Below are 22,762 nucleotides of genomic sequence, written 5' to 3'. Positions count from 1 at the left end.
ACATGAGTTTGAGTAAGCTCCAGGATTTGGTGATAGACAGGGAGGCCTGGCGTGCTGCAGCCCATGAGGTGGCAAAGAATTGGACACGACTGAGCAACTGAACTGAGCTGAATCTATCATTCCTTTTTCTTTTGAAAGCTTTGTTTCCCATACCAGGGTTGGTTTATTGAGATCACTTTTATTTCAACAAACTCTATTCAAACTATTCCAACTACCAGTTCAAGGAAAACTGATGCCAGTCTTCCACTTAATTACCCGGTCCAACCCTACCCAGTGACTTTCAACTGAGCGACATCTTCCCAGTCTTTCAACTGAGAAGGAACCTCTTGGTGTCTAAGCTGAGCAAAAATCTTCCCAGCGTCTTTCTCTGAGGGTAACCCAGGTACCTCTTCTTAAAACTAAGTTTCAAAGGTAACTGACTCCTCCAGAGAATTTAAATACCACGGAATAATGGATCATCAGCCAAGAACAAGAGATTCAAGAACCAGGAGACACTCACCCAGATTCCTCTAGAGTCTCTGAAGAGGCAGATGGGCCCAAGAGGCCTCTGCTGGCACCAAGTTCCAGATCCTCATCGAGTTCAGTTGAAGGAGAGAAGTCTGTTTGGGTCCCTTCGTAGTCATCAGAACTGTGGACTAAAAGATATGCACAGCCTAAGAGTTGAGAATCATGTTTTATTTGGCAAATTTTCTGAGGACTTAAGCCCAGAAGGCAGCCTCATATTTCTCTGAGGGGCTGCTCCAAAGAGCTAAGGGAGAAGCCAGGGTATATAGAAGTTCAGTAGTCAGAACATCAAAAGACTACTGTTTATTTAAAAAAAAAAAAAAAGCCAAACATCAAATTAAAGAATTTAGTGCTTTTCTAAGTGTGGGAAGATCCAAGAGTCTGGGTTCATTGAAATCATTCCTTTGATTTGCACCTCAGCTATCTGGGGCCAGCATCCTGGCTTTTTGCCATTTTGGGTCCCCTCAGGGTGACCAGTCCAGGCACCTGCACGTGGCTGCTGGCTTGGTGACTGCAACATCCTTCATTGACTGATATGGCAGACAACATTCTTCATCCACTCCAGAAACCACTCACCTTTCAGTCCCTTGGGAATCACCCTTGCCTCCTTCTTGCCCTGTCCTTAGGAGCAAAGGTTGAATGTACTCTTCCTCACTTTCCCCTCCCGGACTAGCAGCATCTCCAGTGGTCTGCTCCACTCTGAAACATCCCTGTCCCCAGCCCCCTCAAAGCAAGCTCAGGATCATCTCCAACCTCACCACACCGTTTGCGGAAAACCAAAAGTAAAACCTCAGGATATGATTTGGTGTATTAGAAAGGGCAGTGACCCAGTGGCTGAGTCAGTTTTTAGGGTCCCCCTGGTCTCTTGGGAATTTCTTCACCGGTTTAGGTGGGGCTGCACCTCTGTCAAGTGGCACAGTGGCCTTGATAATCTCCTAGGTCTCTTGAGAGGCCGAAAGTCTAATTAAAATTTCAAAATTCAAGTGCACTAAAGACCCATAATGAAGATCATGTCAAAGAGAAAAAGGTGAAGAAATGGGGCCTTCTAAGAGTCTGTAAAACAGAAAGACATACTTCACAAAATCATAGACTCTTAATGTTGGACGAGGCCTTACAGATCTTTTTCCAAAACCCTCACATGCATAAAAACCACTCAGAAAGCCCCTTAGAAATGCAGACTGAGATTCAGTAGGTCTGGCTGGGGGCTGCTTTCTCCAGGGGCCATACTTGGAGGCATACCTCTAGGGTATACCCGTGGTTATCACCTTGACAGCGCATGGGGATTACTCAAGAAGCTTTAAAAAATACTCCTGCCTGGACATCCTGCGGCCACTCCCCCTCCGCACAACGTAACTGATTTATTTCAATCACTCCTCCCTGATTCTAATCTGCAGCAAACTGAGAACGACTGCCCCAGATCAGTGCTTCTCAACTTTAGCACATATGATCATCATCTAGAGAGCTTGTGAAACCACAGTTCTCGCAAGAGCCCCAACGCAGAGGTTCTGACTCAGCAAATCAGATGCAGCCTCAAATGTGCATTTCTAACAAGGTCAAGAAGCAACAGTTAGAACTGGACATGGAACAGCAGACTGTTCCAAATCGGGCAAGGAGTACATCAAGGCTGCATATTGTCACCCTGTTTATTTAACTTATATGCAGAGTACATCATGAGACATGTTGGGTTGGATGAAGCACAAGTTGGAATCAACATTGCTGGGAGAAGTATCAATAACCTCAGATAGGCAGATGACACCACCCTTATAGCAGAAAGCAAAGAAGAACTAAACAGCCTCTTGATGAAAGTGAAAGAGGAGAGTGAAAAAGTTGGCTTAAAACTCAACATTCAGAAAACTAAGATCATAACATCTGATCCCATCACTTCATGGAAAATAGATGGGGAAACAGTGGAAACAGTGGCAGACTTTATTGTTTTGGGCTCCAAAATCACTACAGATGGTGACTGCAGCCATGAAATTAAAAGATGCTTGCTCCTTGGAAGAAAAGTTATGACCAGCCTAGAGAGCATATTAAAAATCAGAGATATTATTTTGCCAACAAAGGTCCATCTAGTCAAAGCTATGGTTTTTCCAATAGTCATGTATGGATGTGACAGTTGGACTATAAAGAAAGCTGAGCGCTGAAGAAAGGATGCTTTTGAACTGTGGTGTTGGGGAAGACTCTTGACAGTCCCCTAGGCAGCAAGGAGATCCAACCAATCAATCCTAAAGGAAATCAGTCCTGAATATTAATTGGAAGGACTGATGCTGAAGCTGAAACGCCAATACTTTGGCCACCTGATGCGAAGAACTGACTCATTTGAAAAGACCCTGATGCTGGGAAAGATTCAAGGGGATAACAGAGGATGAGATGGTTCAATGGCATCACCAACTCAATACACATGAGTTTGAGTAAACTTTGGGAACTGGTGATGGACAAGGAGGCCTGGCATGCTACAGTCCATGGGGTCGCAAAGAGTTGGACACAACTGAGCGACTGAACTGAAATGTTGTTTTCCAGCTATTTAGGCAGCAACCTATACAGGGCTCCTGCATCTTCAACAACAAGCACAGTCCATGATACACAGTGGCTGCTGCTAAGTATCAGTCCATAAACTGAATTAAAAACAAAAACTATCAGAGGTTAAGATACTAAACAGCAAAGTTGTTGTGCTAGGTTGCTTCAGTCGTGTCTGACTCTGCGACCTCATGGACTGTAGCCCTCCAGGCTTCCGTCCATGAGTTTCTCCAGGCAAGAATACCAGAGTGGGTTGTCATTTCCTTTTCCAGGGGATCTTCCCAATCCAGGGATGGAACCCGGGTCTGCTGCACTGCAGGCAGAATCTTTACCACTGAGCCACCAGGAAAGCCCCCAAACAACAAAAGTCTAATCCAAATTCTAAAAGGAAAACCATTTCTTTTTTCCACAAATATTATATTGAGCTAGGCACTGTGCCACTAGAGATAAAAGATAGACATGATCCCAAATGTACAGCTTACATTATAAATGACGACTTAAGTGTCTCATTTGAGGTTACAATCCCTTTGATCAACGAAGTCCGAAAAACAGAGAGGTACAGAGTGACATACTTCAGAGGAAGGCTTTTCCCACCCCGTGAGCAGGAACAACAGCACATGCGCACACTGAACTGAACAAGCTCCTAGGTGATGCTGAATCTGCTAGTCCCATGGCCTTGAAGGTCATCCAATTTCGCATCAGTTTCCCACGTGGGAAACCAAGATGAAGTGAGTCACTCAAGGTCTCTTCCTTCCCTTCCGTATCTCCTGACTCTGGTCCCCAGGTATATACTCCGTCAGTCCTTTCTGCGTCCCGCATTCTTCCCCTGCTGCTGCTGCTAAGTCGCTTCAGTCGTGTCCGACTCTCTGCGACCCCATAGACGGCAGCCCACCAGGCTCCCCCGTCCCTGCAATTCTCCAGGCAAGAACACTGGAGTGGGTTGCCATTTCTAGTCCTTAATCGCCAGAATGAGCTTGTGCCGGGGGGCTCCGGAGGGCCGAGGTTCCTTGCGATGGGAGGCTCTTGACCTACCCTCACCTGCACAGTCCGACGCGAAGACCTGCGGTCTAGCTCTGCCGCAGCCGGGACCCCGCTCGCTGGATTCGGAAGCTCGGCTGGCAGTGCGTGACCTCTCCTAAAGCAGGGTGGGAGGCGGAGCCCGCGAGAGGGGCTCGCGCTGCGAGTTCGGTTACCATGGCACCCGGTGCCCGCCGCCGCGGTAACCCTACGCTGACGTAAGGCTGCCCGGACCGAAGGAGATTGGCGCGTCTGGGGGCGGGTTTGCGCGCAGAGAGGATAAAAGCGCGGTGCGGCCAGGGCCAGCTGGGCTTTCTGCTCTGCGCGCAGAGTCTCCGTGCCACGTGCGTCTCCAGCGCTGCAGCGGCGCAGCATCTTTGGGCGGCTGCCTCGGAAGGTCAGTGCGGTGGGGCTGGATGTTCCCCCGCGGCTGATCCTGGGAACTGAGCCTCTTTGAAACGGAGGCTGACGCCGCGGGATTGCCTGACCCCCTGCCCCCCACTGGCCCGATAGGTGTGACAAGGCCGGGCGCCCCAGACTCAGAGCTCCCCGGGGCGATCGCGGGTCCCCAGCCGTCGCTGCGGAACTGGGAGGCCGAGGGAGGGTCGGGGTACTGCTGGGATCGGCAGGCGCGGCTACCGGCCCTTCCTAAGTTTCGAAGGGGCATCCCCTGCCAGGAGCGGTTTTTCTCATAAAACCGGTTTATCCAGTCATCTTCCCTGGAAGGTGAGCCCCCCACAACTTTTCCATAGGAAAGTGGGAGGCTAAGGCTGGAGATCCGCGAGCGGCCCATGTCTCCACGTCTTTCGGGGTTCCCTCTCCTAGGCCAGTGTGCCCTGGGGAGAAGTTGCGGGGCGCCCGCTCCGCAGGGCCAAGTCTGTCTCTGAGACCCTCTGTGGCTCACGCTGAGAGCTCCAGGGTTTATTCCCCTGACCCTTCCTGGCTTTCAGATCATCCCCACGTTAAGTACAGACTTTACCAGCTGGTTGAGGTCCATGGAGTCTTCAGCAGTTTGCTAAGTGCTTTTATAAATTGCTTTTATTAAATCCTGTCAGCATGTGGTGTCCCCTTTCTAAGAATGGGGAAACTTGGGGTTGGCGAGGTAGTGTACGCCGGCTCGCGCTGGAGGGAGGGCGGTGTCTGGCCTTGAACCCCGGGTGCTGGTGGGTACTCTTCTCCTGGGGAGCGGCGAGGAGGAGGAGCCGAGCTGCAGCAGACAGGGGCGGCGGGGAAGGTGGCCCCTTCGCCTCCACGAGGATGTGTCGTCTTTGTCCCCTCTCTTAGGTACCCTATGTTTTTTCTTGGCAGGGAAGAGTGGGGGTGCTGGCAGGAGGGTTTGAAACTCAACGGACCTGGTTGGCAACCCCTTTCCTTTTGGTAATTATGTGCCTGACCTTGGGCGGGTCAATTCATTCTGCAAAATGGAGGAAAGACCCCAGCTTCAGAGTTACAGTGAGTTTTAAATAAGAGTTCAGGAAAGCAGATTCTTCCTCATCGCTCAGTAGTTGAGGTGCCAGGTTTTCCCGTTGGATCATTACTGTGAAGAGGACACATTTGGGGGCATCCCTGTTTCCACTGCCGAGGTCACAGGTTCAGTCCTTGATGGGAGAACTATGATCCAGAATGCCACAAGGTGCAGCCAGAAATAAAGAAGACACATTTATTTTTATGAATTTTTTATGATTTAATGAACGGGAGGATATAAAGCCAAGACTGCCTTGCAAATAAGCAGTTATAAGTGTTATTGACCCTTAAAGCAGAGTGAGAGGTGGGAGAACTCGGGAGATGAAGATGGGTATGGTAAGCCCTGGGAGAGGGTCCAGGGGCCAGGAAATTGTCAGCTGGGCAATGACTGACCTTTGGTGAAAGCAGTTTCACTGAGTGTGGATCAGAAGGCCTGCTCGGAGGGGCACTGGGTGTCGGTTTGGGGCAGTATAAACACTCTGGAGACCCCTGAGACTGGAAGGAAAGATGAAGGCTGGATGAGAATGCTAGGTTTCAGCAGGTTTATAAGCAGAGGGCAAAGAACCATTTAAGGGGATTGGTGGGACCAAGGGCTTGGGAGTTTGAATTGGCTGGGGGTTTCGTGGGTCTCTGGGGCAGCACTGATCTACACTGGGTGAAGTTTCTAGCTCCCCAGTAATATATGTATGCATTGACCATTTCTTGGGGCTGGATTTTTAAAAATTTGATAAATTGTGGTTTTTAATCACATAACATAAAATTTACCCTCTTACCATTTTTAAGAGTACAATTCAGTACTGTCAGGTATATTCACAGTGTTTTGCAGTGGATCTCTAACACTTTTTTATCCTGCAAAATGAAAGCTGTGCCTGTTAATTAAGCACTCCTATCCCCTCTCCATCTTTGCATGGAATGTTCCCTTGGAATCTCTAATTTTCTTGAAGAGGTCTCTTGTTTTTCCTATTCTGTTGTTTTCCTCTATTTCTTTGCATTGATCACTGAGGAAGTCTTTCTTATCTCTCCTTGCTATTCTTTGGAACTCTGCATTCAGATGCTTATATCTTTCCTTTTCTCCTTGCTTTTCGCTTCTCTTCTTTTCACAGCTATTTGTAAGGCCTCCTCAGACAGCCATTTCGCTCTTTTGCATTTCTTTTCCATGGGGATGGTCATGGTCCCTGTCTCCTGTACAATGTCACGAACCTCCGTCCAGAGTTCATCAGGCACTCTATCAATCTGATCTCCAGTCATCTTTGATGGTTTCCATTTGTAAGTTTGATAACTATCTTGGCAAAGCAAGTCTTACTCTAGAACAGTTATTCTCAAGTGTAATCTGGGGTAACCCTGAGGTTCCCTGAGACCTTTGTAAGGTCCGTGAGGTCAAGGCTACTTTTAAAGTAATACTCAGAAATTTTTTTGCCTTTTTCATTGTTTCTCTCTCAGATATGTGGTGGAATCTTCTGGAGGCCACATGGCTTGTAATGAGCTTTTCCACTGATCTAATGGGGTGTGTGCTTGTGTACTCTTGTGTTTCCAGAATCTTCTAAGGATAGCAGGCTTAAAGTATAAATAAGTGCATTTTCAGAGATACACTCCATTTGTTCTTATCGCTTCTGTGCATTTTTATTAGCTACATGCTGTTATATCTGCTATTATCTTTGGAGCCCATTTTCTTTTAATATCAATATGTCATTGCTTTGAAATTCTAAGTTGAGCCTTTGCCTATATGTAAAAATAGCAAAAAGTTTATTTTAATTTTTTTTTTTAAGGATACATCATTGGCTTAGAGGACTTGATTTTTTTCAACTCAAAGTTATGCCATCTATATGTATAAATGCTGAAAAGAAATGACACAAGAGTTCTCTGAATCATGGAAAGAGGAATTTTTCTCCAGATAAATGTACAAAATTAAGTAATACATGAAAATATGAACACTTTCCTCAGGTTTTACAGGTGTTGGAAATTTAACTTGGGTGTCTGACGCCACAGAACATTTTGAATAATGTTTTGGTGGCAATAGCATTATTCTGAGACCAACCATTGTGAATGAATGAAGTGTAGATAGGATGATCTCTTTAAAAGCCAAGCATTATTTGTTACAGCTCTCCAGACTAGAAAAGAAAAAAACTATTGAAGTATGAAAGATAGGTTATCAAATTGCAGTGTCCGGAGAAACAGTAAAGCCTTGTTTGGATGAAAAAGCGTAGACAAAACTCAGCATAGCCACTGTGACAGTACCTTGCCAAAGACTTAGCTGCAAACATGAAGACTGACAGAAGTGCGTGTCTTGCAAGTGGAAGAATCTGTGGTCAAGGCTGGACTTATCATTCTGTTTGTTTTCATACACTGTCAACACCAAACCAATCATCAAAGACCATCTTTTTAGTGAATGTTTGACAGCAAACACAAATAGTGCCAAACTGTTGGGTATAGAATTATTCTTTAATTTCATGGTTTGTCCTGGAACAGCTGCTGAATTTTCACTGGCAGTGCACCAGCCGCAGTGGCTGAAAGTACTGGTCCCTTTGCGGGGGTTGCGGCAGAGGCCCCTTTGCGGGGGTCGCGGCAGAGGCCCCTTTGCGGGGGTCGCGGCAGAGGCACCACTTGGTGCTGGGAGTCACGGTCTTCTTCACCGCCCTGAGCTTTCCTGTAAAAAATGGAAAGTAGAAAACTTAAGGATTGTTGCTTCTCTCATTGTTGAGTCCCTGAGTTGTGTCTGACTCTTTTGCAGTCCTGTGGACTGTGGCCTGCCAGGCTCTTCTGTCCATGGGATTTTCAGGCAAGAATACTGGAGTGGGTTGCCATGTCCTTCTCCAGGGGATCTTCCCAACCCAGGGATCCAACCCGGGTCTCCTGTGTTGGCAGGTGGATTCTTACCACTGACCCACCAGGGGAGCCCCTTACTTAAGAATACCCTTTATGAAACAGTAAAAAGTGATTAATTTTTATTAAACCTTGAGCCTTGAGATGTATCTTTTTAATGTATCATGAGGTAAATGGATGTACTTGTTGTGTATCAAAATATGATGGTTGTTTTGAGATTAAGCATTTTTTGTGATTGAATTGTGAGCGGAACTGGTCACTTTTTTTTTTCATAGAGTACTAGTTTTACCTGAAAGAATGACTGACAAACTATGATTATTCATACCTAGATAATCGGCAGACATTTTCTTAAAAAAAAGAAATTGATAAACCTAGCGAGCCTGTCAAGGAAACAACCAATAGTATCTGCTGCAGGTTAACTTGTATCCATCATTGTGAACGTGACAGCTTCCCAATACTTAGGGATTTTCTGATGAGATCAGTGACATTAACTAGTATAACTTTGAGGAATTGTACAGTCAAGGGTGATGGCAGTTAGAAGCTCTGCATTACTCACTGAACGAATATTTTCCAAAAGACCAATGCATGGAATTGTAAAATCATACAGGAATAAAAGATCTGTTTGAAGCATTAGATATATTAGTGGGTTCTAATGTAACAGGTACAAAAATTTCATGATAATGTCTTCAGATTCTGTGTTGCAGCTAACTTTTAAAGAAACGAGCATGTGTTGAGTTCTGGGTATCAAAGCTGAGTATCCAGAATTATCTGAGAAGGCTTTTAAGATACTGCTCCCTTTTCCTCACTGCTTTGCTTTATGAGTCTGGATTTTCTTCATTTACTTCAATCAAAGCAACAGATTGAGTTAGAAGCAGGTGCAAAAATCCAGTTGTTTTTCTATTAAGGAAAACATCAAAGAGATGAGTAAATGTAAAACAATGGCACTCTGCTCAGTATGTTTTTTGTTTTGGAAAACATATTTTCATAAAATACGTTTATGTTAACACTAGACAGAGGAGCCTGGTGTGCTACAGTGCATGGGTCACAAAGAGTCGGACACGACTTAGCAACTTGAACAACAACAAAAGGAGTTCTGAAACCAGAAAATGTGAGAGCTGCTACCTTAAAAGCATTCGACTGAACTTGGAAATGGCAAGATAATAATCTTGACTTGGAAAAGCTATATGCTGTAGATGGGTGGAGGACTTTGGGGTTTTGTTTTTAATGTATATGCATTGTTTATCAAAGCCATCCCATAATAGGGACTGTAGTACTGCTTGATGGTTAAGAACTGGGTTCCCTGAGACGGGTGGTGGTTGCGATGGTTAAATGCTGTAATGCAGGGAGGCATTCATGGGCCTGTGGCCTGGATTGAGCATTACATGTTAGCTAGTAGTATTTGTAGAATAAGAACCAACTCAGTCATGAATTGTCCACATTGCTAAACTAACATACGTTCTCTGAAGTTTCATCTACCAGTGCTGTTGGAAATCTGACAGCTGACAGAGGTGGAGGCCACAGGGCAGTGTGCAGAGAGCAAAGACCTGACCTTGGGGAGGATGGGCAGGAAGGTTGCTGTTCGAACCTTTAGAGTAAGCCCTGCACTCTGATCTACTCTTGTGACACGCTCACCTTGGGTAAAGTTGCTGAGGAAGAGGAGCTGGACTGCAGTAAAATATACATGATCTGCAAGAGGGGAGAAAATGGCTTTCTAAATTATCCTCTCAGAGATGGCAGTGAAACAGAAATTAGTCACGGCTTACTCAGTACTGCTGGGGGCCTTTTTACCTTAACGATCTGCTTTTCTGGTCTGGATCATCCTTAAGATAATGTCTGAGTTAGCACTCAGGTGTTAACATCTGAGTTTCATAGGGTGCTGTGTTATTTAGTCCGGGACTTATTTGCGCTTCAGTGGTACGTGGACAGATGGTAATGGCTGTGAAGATTGGAGGCTTTCACTTGGATCCGTGACTTGGTGTTCCTGGCAGGGACAGCTCTGTACACAGCAACCTCCGCTGTGACTTTAGAGCCTGTTGCCGTCAGCACTGTGTGGCTCCAGTTCTCAGTCTCAGCCAGCCTTTGTTTGCCTGAACTTTGCATGAGCAACGTTTATCCCTTTTCATGGGCCTGGGCTCACTGTCGTCTCTAGGTTGGCTCCCTGTCCCCGTACTCAGCAGTCTCTTTAGTTTGGTTCTTGAATCCAGGGCATGGCTTTGCGTGGGAGCAGGCGATCTTAGTGTTAGTCATGGTTAAATGGTTTGTGTTTTGAGGGGTCTGGAAGGTAAGCAGTTACATGCTGAACTCTGCTTTTTTGTTTATTAAAATTTTATTGAAGTATAGTTGATTTATAATGTGTTAATTTCTGCTATATAGCAAGTGACTCAGTTATACATACGTGTATATATATATATTCTTTTTCATTATGGTTTGTTACAAAATATTGAATATAGTTCCTGCTATACAGAAGGAGCTTGTTGTTTATCCATCCTATATAGAATATCACATTGGCCAAAAAATTCATTCTGGTTTTTCCATAAGATGTTTTCCTATGCTAATCCCAAACTCCCATTCCTTCCCTTCCCTACCAGTTCTTCCTTGACAACTTCAAGTCTCTTCTTTATATCTGTGAATCTGTTTTTGTTTTGTAGATATGTTTTTTTTGGTATCATATTTTAGATTCCACATATGATATCATACAATATTTGTCTTTCTTTTTCTGGCTGACTTCACATAGTATGATAATCTCTAGGTCCATCCATGTTTCTGTAAATGGCATTGTTTCATTCTTTTCTTAGTGCTAAGTCGCTTCAGTCATGTCTGACTCTGTGTGATCCTATGGACTGTAGCCTACCAGGCTCCTCTGTCCTCTGTCCATTCTCTAGGCAAGAGTACTGGAGTGGGTTGCCATGCCCTTCTCCAGAGGATCTTCCTGATACAGGGATTGAACCTACATCTCTTCAGTCTCCTGCATTGGGAAGTGGCTTCTTTGCTACTAGCGCCACCTGGAAGCCCTTCACTCTTTTCATGGCTGAGTAATATTCCACTGTGTGTATACAAACCACATCTTTATCCGTTCGTCTGTTGACGGACGCTCGGGTTGCTTCCGTGACTTGGTTACTGTGAATGGTGCTGCATGAACACTGGGATGCATGTGTCTTTTCTGAACTCCGCCCCTTTTGTTTACAGGTGTGTCACAGAGACCATGCCGGTTGTTCGGACGTTGCGGCGAGTTGCCTGCTGGATGCTGCAGAGCCCAGCCTGTGGCTGCCGGGCTCCCGTCCTACCCAGTCGGTTTCTGGGCACCTCCCCTCGGCAGATTCCAATGGATGCCAACTTCCACTCCACTACTTTCTCGGAAGCAGACCAGCAGCGTGTCTTAATTACAGGTGGGGTTTTTTTTTCTTTCTCCCGCCTTTGTGGCTTCATTATTTTCTCTGTGTGGCTGTATATTCGTTTTTGGAATGTCTAACATACCACCGGGTAACACGTATTCTTCAGAAACTCCCTTTCCACTCTTGGCTTCCTCCTGAATTGTGCAAATCCCTGGTGCTTATTTTGTTGCTATTGACAGAGCTTGGTTTCCCTGCCCAAATCTTTTGTCATCTAAATAAAGGACCTGAGAACCTGGGGATGAAAACGCTTCTCTGGGACTTGGTTCCCCTTTCCTGCTCGAGATCCAAGGTGTGTGGACAAAACGTGGCCTCTGGAGTCTGGCACATCTTTCCTTGGCCAGGCTCCTCCGGCCAGGCAGTTGCTGCACATTTGTGTCTTGGAGACGAAGCAGATGGCCAGGGCCTGCCCGGGGCTCAGGGGACTTCTCGCCATGACCTCGTGGAGCCTGCATCTCCTTGTCCACAGACTGGCTCGCCAACCCCTCTCACCGGGTTCTGCGTCTGCTCACTGCAGATTTGACCGTCTGCCCACAAGTCCTTCCAGCTGACCCAAGCCCGCCGCTGATTGATGAGCACATTTTATTGTCTTCTATTTGCCAGAATTTGATGCCTTGACTTCACGTCATTGTCCGTCTTACGTTCTTCAGCGTGTGCGTATCTCTCTCACTGCCACCTCCTCCTCCTCTGCTGTAAATGGGCTTCGAGCAAGGTCTGCTCCCTTAGCTCTTCCCTCCCCGACTCTCCCGCATCTTGTCTGTGTCTTTGATTCCGTCCTCCCGCCACCAACAAAGCACCTTCCACGTGTTACTGTCAGCACGCTGGTTTCAGTCACATGTTTACACGTGAATACAGGAAATCCCACGGTCTGCATCTTCCTGCCTGATTACTTTCTCCCTAAATGGAATCTAGGGTTGTATTCCCCTAAATGTGTTCCTAGACCCCCAGCTCTCCCGCGTCCACCAATGGCATTTGTAAGCATCCAGATTAAGATGCTGTAATCATTTTTTAAATGTTCTTAGCAGCTCCTATGGAGAAGGCAATGGCAACCCACTCCAGTACTCTTGCCTAGAAAATCGCATGGACAGAGGAGCCTGGTGGGCTGCAGTCCGTGGGGTCGCTACTAGTTGGACATGACTGAGCGACTTCACTTTCACTCTTCACTTTCACACATTGGAGAAGGAAATGGCAACCCACTCCAGTGTTCTTGCCTGGAGAATCCCAGGGATGGCGGAGCCTGGTCAGCTGCCGTCTATGGGGTCGCATAGAGTCGGACACGACTGAAGCGACTTAGCAGCAGCAGCAGCAGCAGCTCCTAACCCACCCAGTTATCTACTCTTTTTTTGGTTTTCGCCTTCTTTCTCCATTCCTATTCTACTGCAGGTCTAATGGAGGAGGGTGCTCTGGATAATCCCACCAGAGGTTGATATCCAACTATTATATCTGCACCTAAACTTATTTACAAAACAGAAACAGACTCATAGACTTAGATAACAAACTTACAGTTATCAGGGCAGGGTGGGAAGGATGAGGGGAAGGGACAGTTCAGGATCAACGTGCACACACTGCTGTATTTAAAATGGGTAACCAACAAGGACCTACTGTATGACACAAGGAACGCTGCTCAGTGTCATGTGGCAGCCTGGATGGAAGGGGAGTTTGGGGGAGAATGGACACCTGTATATGTGTGGCTGAGTCCCCTTGCTGCTCACCTGAAACTATCACAACATTGTTAATTGGCTATACCCCAATACAAAATAAAAAGTTTCTTAAAAAAAAACACTATTACTTGTGACTACTGTAAGTGTTCTGGTACCCACAGGAGACAGGCTTCATAACCCATCAAATAACAAAGGCAAACCTGCTAGTGAGTTCCTGGCTGGCTGATGTACCTGCTCTCCTATGACTGTTCTCTTCCTGTTCCCTGACTTCCCCTTAGCCACCCCTTTGCTAGAGAATGTTCTGTCTCTGAAATTCATCTTATCTGTACTGATCTCTGACCCAGTTCAGAGAAGGTGATTTAGTTCCATCAGGCCATCCTGGGGCTTTGCCTAATTAGCTAAGATTACCAGTAGAGTTTTATTCTGTTATTACATCCTGGGAATAATTGAACTGGTTCGATTTAAATTAAAGTTTCACTTTTTTCTTCTTTATCCAGGGGGTCTTGGCCAGCTTGGAGTGGGTCTTGCTAGCTTTCTGAGGTAAGAGCTCTCAAAGCTGAAATTTAAAATCTGAGTTTAGGGGCATGTGAAGCTTATCTCTGCTCCTGTTTAACCACTGAATCTGTCCTTGCCTCTCTTGCTCCCGAGTCTTCGACGATATCGTATCTGAATGACCGTTTGGAATGCAGTTCATTGTGCCTCTTAGTGTCACAGACTTTGTCTCAGGTCCCTGACTCAGGGTCCCCCGTGCTGGTCCTTTGCCCTCTGCCTTTTCTAGGTTAGGCAAAGTAAGACCTGCCTCCAAATGAGTCAGTCAGTTTTCTGATGTTTGGGGACTGAGAGAAGAACATGTAGCAACTGAAAAGGAACAAGGTGGTATTTAGAGAAAGTGAGATAAAAGGGAAAGAGAGAAGAACAGGCGGCGGCGGGGAGGGCTCCGGGCACTGGGAGGACATTGGTGACAGGCACACGGGCAATGAGGCGGTAAGGCATGAGCAGGAGATGCAAACCCATGTGTGGCTGGAGCCGCAGGGGTGCTAGCTGAGGGTGGAGAGGAAGAAAGGCTCACACTTAAAGGTGGGATTTGCAGGCAGGCAGCACATGGCACTTTCTCTGGGCAGGATGGTTTTCACAGGACCTGGTATGTCTTCATAGGTACCATCGTGTATCTTTAATTTTCCCTTTAGGAAACGATTCGGGAAGGACAATGTGATTCTGTCTGACATTCGGAAGCCCCCGGAGCACGTCTTCCTTAGTGGTAAGCGGCTCTCAGAGCAGTCGGAGAGTCAGCTCGTGGGATTCGTATCATTGCTCATAACCAGGCTTGTGAATTAAAGGAGGAGTATTTGAGGCACGCTTGTGCTACTTAAAAATGTTTCCTGCTTTTGGATTTTCCTGGTCATTAGGTGGTTGAGAGTCATGTTTCCAATGCAGGGGGCATGGGTTCAATCCCTGGTCAGGGAACTAAGATCCCACATGCTGTGGGAGTGTGGCCAAAAAAGAAAAAAAAGTTTCGTGTTTTTGTCTTCATTAGTTCTGTAAAATGTCATTGGTATAATCACTGCTTGTTCAGGTAATCCAAGGACAGGGGAGTTCATTAGACCTTGATGTAAAGTCATGGAGTAATATCTTTGGATATAATCTGCAGCCATATCTGTGGAATAAAAATTTGGATTCCTACCTTTGAGAGTTTTCAGTGAACTTAACTCAGAGAAAGCACACAGAAGTCAAGTTCTGAAATGAGGAAAAGGAACTTTAAATTTTGGAGAAGTTAATCCTTCTATTTCAGCATGGACTTGCTCTTAAACACCTGTGCACACACATGGATCTCAGACCCCTATAGTCGAGTTGTTTACCACCTCAAAGATGTTTTTATGTATTTTTTATTTTTTTGAAGTTCCCGCGAACATATTTTATTGGATAAATATGTGCATTGCATTCTTATTGTTGATCTAACCTACATAAAATAGTGACTTAAGAAATTAAAGTTCTAGAGGTCAGGTCAGAAATTAAAACTCATTTCATTGGGTTGAATACAAGATGTCTGGGAGAGCTGGATCCCTCAAGACACTCCAGGGAAGATGGCGCTGGCTTCCTAGATCACTTACTCATCAAAAATATGTTTATAACATCTCCTAGTCCTTCCTGGTTCCATGTCAGTCTTTTGTGGTTCACCTTAGGGAAGAGCTTTAATGTGCTGAAAGTGGGGGAAATTGGCATTGCAGAAATCTGGCTCTACCTCTAGCCTAACCAAGTGTGTTGAACCCACAATTTGTAGGTTATTTATATCACAGTGGGTTTTTGGTTTTTGTAAACCCATTTTATCTATTCCTTTAAAATATGCAGCTCATTTAAGCGCAGTGAAATCACCAGGTGCCTGCGGTTTGGCTTGAACAGCATCGACTCAAGCCAGCTGCCTGGTTTTGATCCCACTTCTTAATCTTAATTCTGTTTGATTCTGGCAAGTTATTTAACCTCTCTTGGCCTCAGTTTCCTCCTCCTCAACAAAATACTCACCTCAAAGTTTGCTTGAAAGTTAAATATACAGTAAGTCCCCTACATATGAACTTTCAAGTTGAAAACTTTCAAAGATGTGAAGGTGCATGCCAGCCTCTGTATGCCAGCTGTTGTTCTGTACTATTGCACTTTTCAAGGTGCTAGACTGTCAGATTAAAAATGTTTTATTTTTTTTGTTTGTTTTTTATGTATGTATTATTTGCATTAAAAATTCTATAAACCTATTGCAGTATAGTACTATATAGCCGATTGTGTTAGTTGGGTACCTAGGCTAACTTTGTTGGACTTATCCCTGGGTTTGGAAGTTCCTCTGGAGAAGGGAATGGCCACCCACTCCAGTATTCTTGCCTGGAGAATTCCATGGGCAGAGAAGCCTGGTGGGCTATAGTCCATGGGGTTGCACAGAGTTGGACACGACTGAGCGACTGACACACACATGAACAAATGGGAGTTACGAACGTGCTCTCAGGATGGACTCGCTCCTATGTGGGGATTTCCTGTACAGGAAGCCCTTAGACTAGCGCTCAGCAGGTCTAAGCCCTGTGTGAGACTTAGGTGTTGTTAACCATGGAGTGTGTATGTTAGTCACTCAGTCGTGTCTGACTCTGTGACCCCGTGGACTGCAGCCCGCCAGGCTCCTCTGTCCATGGGATTCTCCAGGCAAGAATACTGGAGTGGGTAGCCATTCCCTTCTCCAGGGGATCTTTATGACCCAGGGATCCAACCCAGGTCCCCTGCATTCCAGGCAGATTCTTTACCATCTGAGCTACCAGGGAAACACCTGGGGGTTGGGCTTTGTATTCTACATAAGAAAAATACTGAGTGGTGTCCAAATAGTTGTTACCGAGGTGGTAGCAATGGAATTCAAAGTCACTGGGAAAACCTGTTGAAGTTTTCAAACCCTGAACTCCTTCATTTGCCTGATTCACTGCTCCTTGCAGGCCCGTTTATTTATTCCGACATCCTGGATTACAAGAATCTTCGGGAGATTGTGGTGAACAACCGTATCACCTGGCTGTTTCATTACAGCGCCCTGCTCAGCGCAGTGGGAGAAGCAAACGTGTCCCTGGCCAGAGCCGTGAACATCACTGGTGAGTCTCTGGGCCGTACCCTAGGTGCCCTGTTTGCCGGATTTCCCAGTTCCTTGGGAAGAGGCTTCCCAGGTTATGATGGCTGCTTGTTTCAGGACTGCACAACGTCCTGGATGTTGCCGCAGAGCACGGTCTGCGATTGTTTGTGCCAAGCACCATCGGGGCGTTCGGACCTACTTCTCCACGGAACCTAACCCCTGACCTCTGCATCCAGAGACCCAGGACCATCTATGGGGTGTCCAAGGTCCACGCTGAGCTTATGGGCGAGGTAAGCATCGCTTGGCAAGGTGACTCAGTGTTTCCTTTTCTGTTCTTGTCTCAAGCACCTGCTAATTCATCCTTGGAGAGGACTTCCTCCCTCCTCCAATCCCTGCCCCCAGAAATGCCTGGGGACTGATTGTGTTTGCCAAGTGGCCAGTACCCATGGCTCCAGCAGAATCCTCAGTCCTGTGCTAACATTCAGCACTTCAAACATGCCCCTTGAGGGTCACCCCTCCTTCCTTTGCTGCCCATCTTATTTGTACTGCACCGTTCAGGCTCCTGATATTACTATTATCAGAGCTAACTTTAAAATAACTTCAGGTGTCCTTTTGGTTTTGTTTTTAATACACGTTGTCTTTATACTGTATCTCACATCTCTTTTTCTGTCATGCCTCATAGCTTATGCTTACGGGATTTTAGTTTTCCAACCAGGGATTGAACCTGGGCTCTCAGCATTGAAAGTGCAGAGTCCTAACCACTTGACTAAAATGTCCATAAAAGGGCATTTTAGCCAGTGTCTGACCCTTCAAATGATGTATCACAGTGACCATCTTTCCCTGTGCTTTCCCAACACCGCCTCCTAGGACAGGATCATGGAGATTTATTTAGGACAACGAGCAGGGCTTTCCTTCCAAAGAAAGGCAGAAACTCCCCATCGTCAGCTGATCTATTATTTACTGTCTTGTCTAATGATGTTATCACCAGAATGGCAATTATTTGAAGATAACAAACTTCAGGGTTATTTGTTAAAGAAAAATGGCAATTCTAGGGTCTTCATTTCCTCAAGGAAGATTTTAAGATGACTGTATGGGGAAATGTTTGAGGAAAAGGCTGTTAATTCTTTGCATTGCTCTACCTGATTTAAGAGATTCTTTTTAAAGTTTTCTCTTTCTCGTAGTATTATTATTACCGGTATGGATTAGATTTCCGATGCCTGAGGTATCCTGGAATCATTTCTGCTGACTCCCAGCCTGGAGGAGGAACAACCGGTAGGGTTGTTTTTTATTTCTTTTTTATTTAAAATTAGCTTTCTATTTGCCTGGTGGAGTGGGGATGGATCTGCTGTCATTCCAGCCATATGCTGGCTGGAGTCTTTGCATCCTTTCTGAAAAGTGCATCTGAGAAACTCATTGAACTCTGTTGACTTAAACTTGTTCAGGTAAGCTCAACCAATGCTGTAAATCCAATGGAATTTACCACCCACAGTGCCAGAATCAAACTGACTAATTTCACTAAGCAGATTACCTTCCAAGTTCATCCATGTTGTTGTAAATTGCAAAATTTTATTCTTCTTTATGAGTGAGTAGTATTCCGTTGTGTACATTAGCCAAATCTTTATCCATTTATCTGTTCGTGGACATTTACAATGCTTCCATGTCTTAGTTATAGTAAGTAAAGCTGCAGTGAATGTTGGACTGAGTGTATCTTTTCAAATTAGTGTTTTCTTTTTCTCTGAATATGTACCCAGGAGTGGAACTACAGGGTCATATGGTAGTTGTGTATTTAGTTTTTTAAGGAACCTCCATACAGTTTTCCACATTGTTATCATTTTGGACTTGAGTATGCATTATGTTCAGTAACTCCCGCATCAGAGATCCTTCCTATATGAGGGGTTCTGAGCTATAACGTAAAAAATACTTGACAACATCTGAGGGATTTTTACTATAGCTTTGTAGTATTGTCTGAAGCCCGAGAGGCTTATACTCCAGCTTTGTTCTTTTCCCTCAGGATTGCTTTGGCAATTCTGGGTATCTTGTAGTTCCATATAAATTTTAGAATTATTTGTTCTAGTTCTGTGAAAAATGTCATAGGTAATTTAACAGGGATCGCATTAAATCTGTAGAGTGCTTTGGGTAGTATGGCCATTTTAACAATACTATTGTAATTCTTTCAATCAAAAGCATGGGCTTTCTTTCCATTTCTTTGAATATCTTCAATTGAAATTTGAGGGATTTTATTATTTGAAAAATTTTTTTACTTCTTATTTTGTATTGGGATATAACTGATTAAAACTGTTGTGTTAGTTTCAGGTGAACTGCAAAGGGACTCAGCCATAAAAATTTGAGGGATTTTTTTTTAAGGTATTTTAAAAGAGCCGTTGGGTTTGGTTACTTTTAAAAAATTTGCCTAATACAGTGCTTCTCCGGGAAGGCACTAGGAATCCCTGGGGATCCTTGAATCAAACCCTCTCAAGGGATCCAGGAGGTCGAAACAATTTTCATAGTAATACTAAGATATTATTTGCCCTTTTCACCGTCCTTTTCAAGTATACCATGGAGTTTCTCACAGGTTGCCTGATTTATGTAGCATAGCAGACTGAACACAGAAGCAGAGATTCTTACTGTTTCCCATTAAGCCAGGGAATAAAGAGATTTTCAAAATGAAACACACACCATTCTTCTCACTAAATTTTCTCTTACTTGGAATCTATGTTCTTTTTTCACATATAGTATCATACATAGAATGTGTGGGCTTATTATCATTTTTAAGCATAGAAATATTTTTTAAAAGTTCCCAGTTAATTTCTGACATGGTTCAGTTCAGTTCAGTTCAGTCGCTCAGTCGTGTCCAACTCTTTGCAACCCCATGAATCACAGCACGCCAGGCCTCCCTCTCCATCACCAACTCCCGGAGTTCACTCAAACTCATGTCCATCGAGTCGGTGATGCCATCCAGCCACCTCACTCTCCGTCGTCTCCTTCTCCTCCTGCCCCCAATCCCTCCCAGCATCAGAGTCTTTTCCAGTGAGTCAACTCGTCGCATGAGGTGGCCAAAGTATTGGAGTTTCAGCTTTAGCATCAGTCCTTCCAATGAACACCCACATTGATCTCCTTTAGAATGGACTGGTTGGACCTCCTTGCAGTCCAAGGGACTCTCGTAGATGTTGCTAATTTCTGATACGGTAGATGCTGTGTGTCTCTGTGCTCAGTCGCTCATCGTGTCTGACTCTTTGCAACCCCATGAACTGTGGCCCACCAGGCTCCTATAACTCACCTTAATAAAACCTTTTTGGGGGTCCTCAGTGATTTTTAAGCCCACAAAGAGTTTCTGAGACTAAGACATCTGAGAACCACTGCCTTAGTCCGAGAGACTCACTCATAATTTTTGTCATAAGATGACCCTCAGACAAGCTTCTCTTTCAGACTATGCAGTCCAGATTTTCCACGAAGCTGTCAAGAATGGCAGATTTGAGTGCAACCTGAAACCTGACACAAGGCTCCCGATGATGTACATTGACGACTGCCTCCGGGCCACCCTGGAGGTCATGGAGGCCCCAGCAGAGTCCCTGTCCATGAGAACCTACAATATCAATGCGATGAGCTTCACCCCCGCGGAGCTGGCCCAGGAGGTGTGCAAGCATGTCCCAGAGCTCCAGGTCACCTACAGCGTGGATCCTGTCCGACAGGCCATAGGTTGGTACACCGCTGCCTCCCCCTCAGAACTAAAGTTAAGCTGCAGTCCGCTGCACGAGTCCTTGAGGACATAAACCACGGAGGAGGAGAGCTCGGTGCCTTTCCCAGGGACCTGACACCTGTGAAGAAGGCGCTGCTGTTGCACCCGAGCTGGCAGATGGCACGGTTTGGGGAAATGATGTCCAAAGTGGGTGGACTAGAGCTGTCCAAATAAACAGCTTGTCGGCATTTCGCCGTCTGCCAGTTTAAATATCAAGCAAACAGACATAGTATGAGGGCAGCCCTGGGTTCTCAAAGGCTGTGACTGTGCCCCTGTGTGAGTGCCATGCCACCTGAGCATGGCAGTTCGCCTTACAGGGCTGCAGGGGACTCTCCTGGTAGGTGACAGCTCACAGTGCCGACAGTAGACGCAGGCTTCCAGTCAAAGAAGGTGACCATGTGCCCGTAATAGCCGCTCTGCTCTGCTCAAGGGAAATTTCAGAGAACGTTTCCTTCATGGGATGCTGACCTTTATTTAAAGTGTTCTAGACCTTTTTGCAAACCTAGAGCCTGAATCGGAGAAGGCAATGGCAAGCCACTCCAGTACTCTTGCCTAGAAAATCCCATGGATGGAGGAGCCTGGTAGGCTGCAGTCCGTGGGGTCACTAAGGGTCGCACACGACTGAGCGACTTCACTTTCACTTTTCACTTTCACACATTGGAGAAGGAAATGGCAACCCACTCCAGTGTTCTTGCCTGGAGAATCCCAGGGACGGGGGATCCTGGTGGGCTTCCGTTTATGGGGTCACACAGAGTTGGACACGACTGAAGTGACTTAGCAGCAGCAGCAGCAGAGCCTGAATAACTTAAGCTCCTTTTCCATGTCTTATCCTAGCGGAGAGTTGGCCAATGAACTTTGATGATAGCAACGCTCGGAAGGACTGGGGATGGAAGCACGATTTTGACCTCCCAGAGCTGGTGACGACAATGTTGAACTTCCATGGTTCTGAGAGCAGAGTTGCCCGGGCTAACTGAAGGGGCCGGAGGAAGAGCTCGTGAGTCCTGGGTGGCTGTCCAGGGAAAGCTATAACAGCCCTGAGGTTCCAGACCCCAGGGAATCTAGATGATGTGGGGCTGAAGGACTAATTGGATTGAAGTTTCGCAGCTCATATTGAACTGCCACATGGAGAAATGACTTGTCTTTAGCGTCTTCTCAGTGCTGTAGGTTTGGTGGTAGCCCTTCTGAATCTTTGCTGTTTGCCTAAACTTGTCCAAATCACAGAATGAAGACTTACATCACAATCATTTCCGTTTTCTTAATTAAGATGAAGTGACCACTTCCGGGAAGATATGTGACATTTGTATTAAGTTAAACTTAATTTAAATATCACTCCTAAGACTCCATCATTCCCTTGACTAAGAACAAAGATTACTTTTTAAAGACCATCAAAGATAATCTCCCAATTTAAAAGAATTCTTTACTATCCCATCAGAACCTAAAAAAATGTCTGTGTATTAATCCCATGTTCACAATGTTCAAGAGATTCTAACCTGTTAAAAATGATCACTTCCGATTTATTTTTCTCTAAGAAGATACACTGCTGCTGCTGCTAAGTCGCTTCAGTCATGTCCGACTCTGTACGACCCCATAGACGGCAGCCCACCAGGCTCCCCCGTCCCTGGGATTCTCCAGGCAAGAGCACTGGAGTGGGTTGCCATTTCCTTCTCCAATGCATGAAAATGAAAAGTGAAAGTGAAGTCGCTCAGTCGACTCTTAGCGACCCCATGGACTGCAGCCCACCAGGCTCCTCTGTCCCTGGGATTTTCCAGGCAAGAGCACTGGAGTGGGCTGCCACTGCCTTCTCCACGAAGATACACTACTGGTAGGAAACTAAGAATATCAGAGATGGTCTAACTGGTCAAGGGGAGCATCTCTTACTTTGATTGCCTTCCTGCTGGTGAGCTGGGGGGTGGTGACTGGGACTTTGATCCCTTACCTGCCACGTCAGACTCTCCTGGAGCTTGTCTAAATGTACAGGTTTGGGGGCTCCATGCCTTCAGGTGGACTCAGTTGTTGGAGATGGGAATCTCAAAGGACCATGGGGTATTTTCTTCCAGCACTGGGCCCC

General features: G+C 45.7%; 1 protein-coding gene across 3 annotated transcripts; it reads left to right on the top strand.

Annotated features, from left to right (window-relative positions):
- The first annotated feature begins 4,300 nt into the window (after positions 1-4,300).
- On the top strand, positions 4,301-22,021 carry LOC129557485 (L-threonine 3-dehydrogenase, mitochondrial). Of its 3 annotated transcripts, XM_055428043.2 has the most exons (10): positions 4,351-4,435; positions 5,347-5,415; positions 11,509-11,708; positions 13,870-13,912; positions 14,560-14,630; positions 16,831-16,980; positions 17,076-17,248; positions 18,140-18,230; positions 20,385-20,654; positions 21,529-22,021. In XM_055428043.2, the coding sequence occupies exons 3-10, from the start codon at positions 11,525-11,527 to the stop codon at positions 21,666-21,668; spliced, it is 1,122 nt and encodes a 373-aa protein (XP_055284018.2). In that variant the 5' UTR covers positions 4,351-4,435; positions 5,347-5,415; positions 11,509-11,524; the 3' UTR covers positions 21,669-22,021. The 3 variants fall into 3 exon arrangements, with proteins under 3 accessions (XP_055284017.2, XP_055284018.2, XP_055284019.2); XM_055428042.2 differs by lacking the exon at positions 5,347-5,415 and having other exon boundaries at positions 4,301-4,435; XM_055428044.2 differs by lacking the exons at positions 4,351-4,435; positions 5,347-5,415 and adding an exon at positions 7,296-10,603.
- Positions 22,022-22,762: the final 741 nt, after the last annotated feature.

The sequence above is a fragment of the Moschus berezovskii genome, chromosome 7 (genome assembly GCF_049115385.1).
Source record: "Moschus berezovskii isolate FMDL1 chromosome 7, NW_MosBer_1.0, whole genome shotgun sequence".
Lineage (NCBI taxonomy): Eukaryota > Metazoa > Chordata > Mammalia > Artiodactyla > Moschidae > Moschus > Moschus berezovskii.
This window is presented reverse-complemented; position numbering and strand designations above follow the sequence as displayed.

Excerpts from the sequence above, each read along its gene's own strand:
- LOC129557485 (XM_055428042.2), top strand. The coding sequence starts at position 11,525 with ATGCCGGTTGTTCGGACGTTGCGGCGAGTTGCCTGCTGGATGCTGCAG. Across the intron at positions 14,631-16,830 it reads GGAGCACGTCTTCCTTAGTG|GCCCGTTTATTTATTCCGAC; the intron begins GTAAGCGGCTCT and ends TGCTCCTTGCAG. Across the intron at positions 17,249-18,139 it reads ACGCTGAGCTTATGGGCGAG|TATTATTATTACCGGTATGG; the intron begins GTAAGCATCGCT and ends TCTTTCTCGTAG.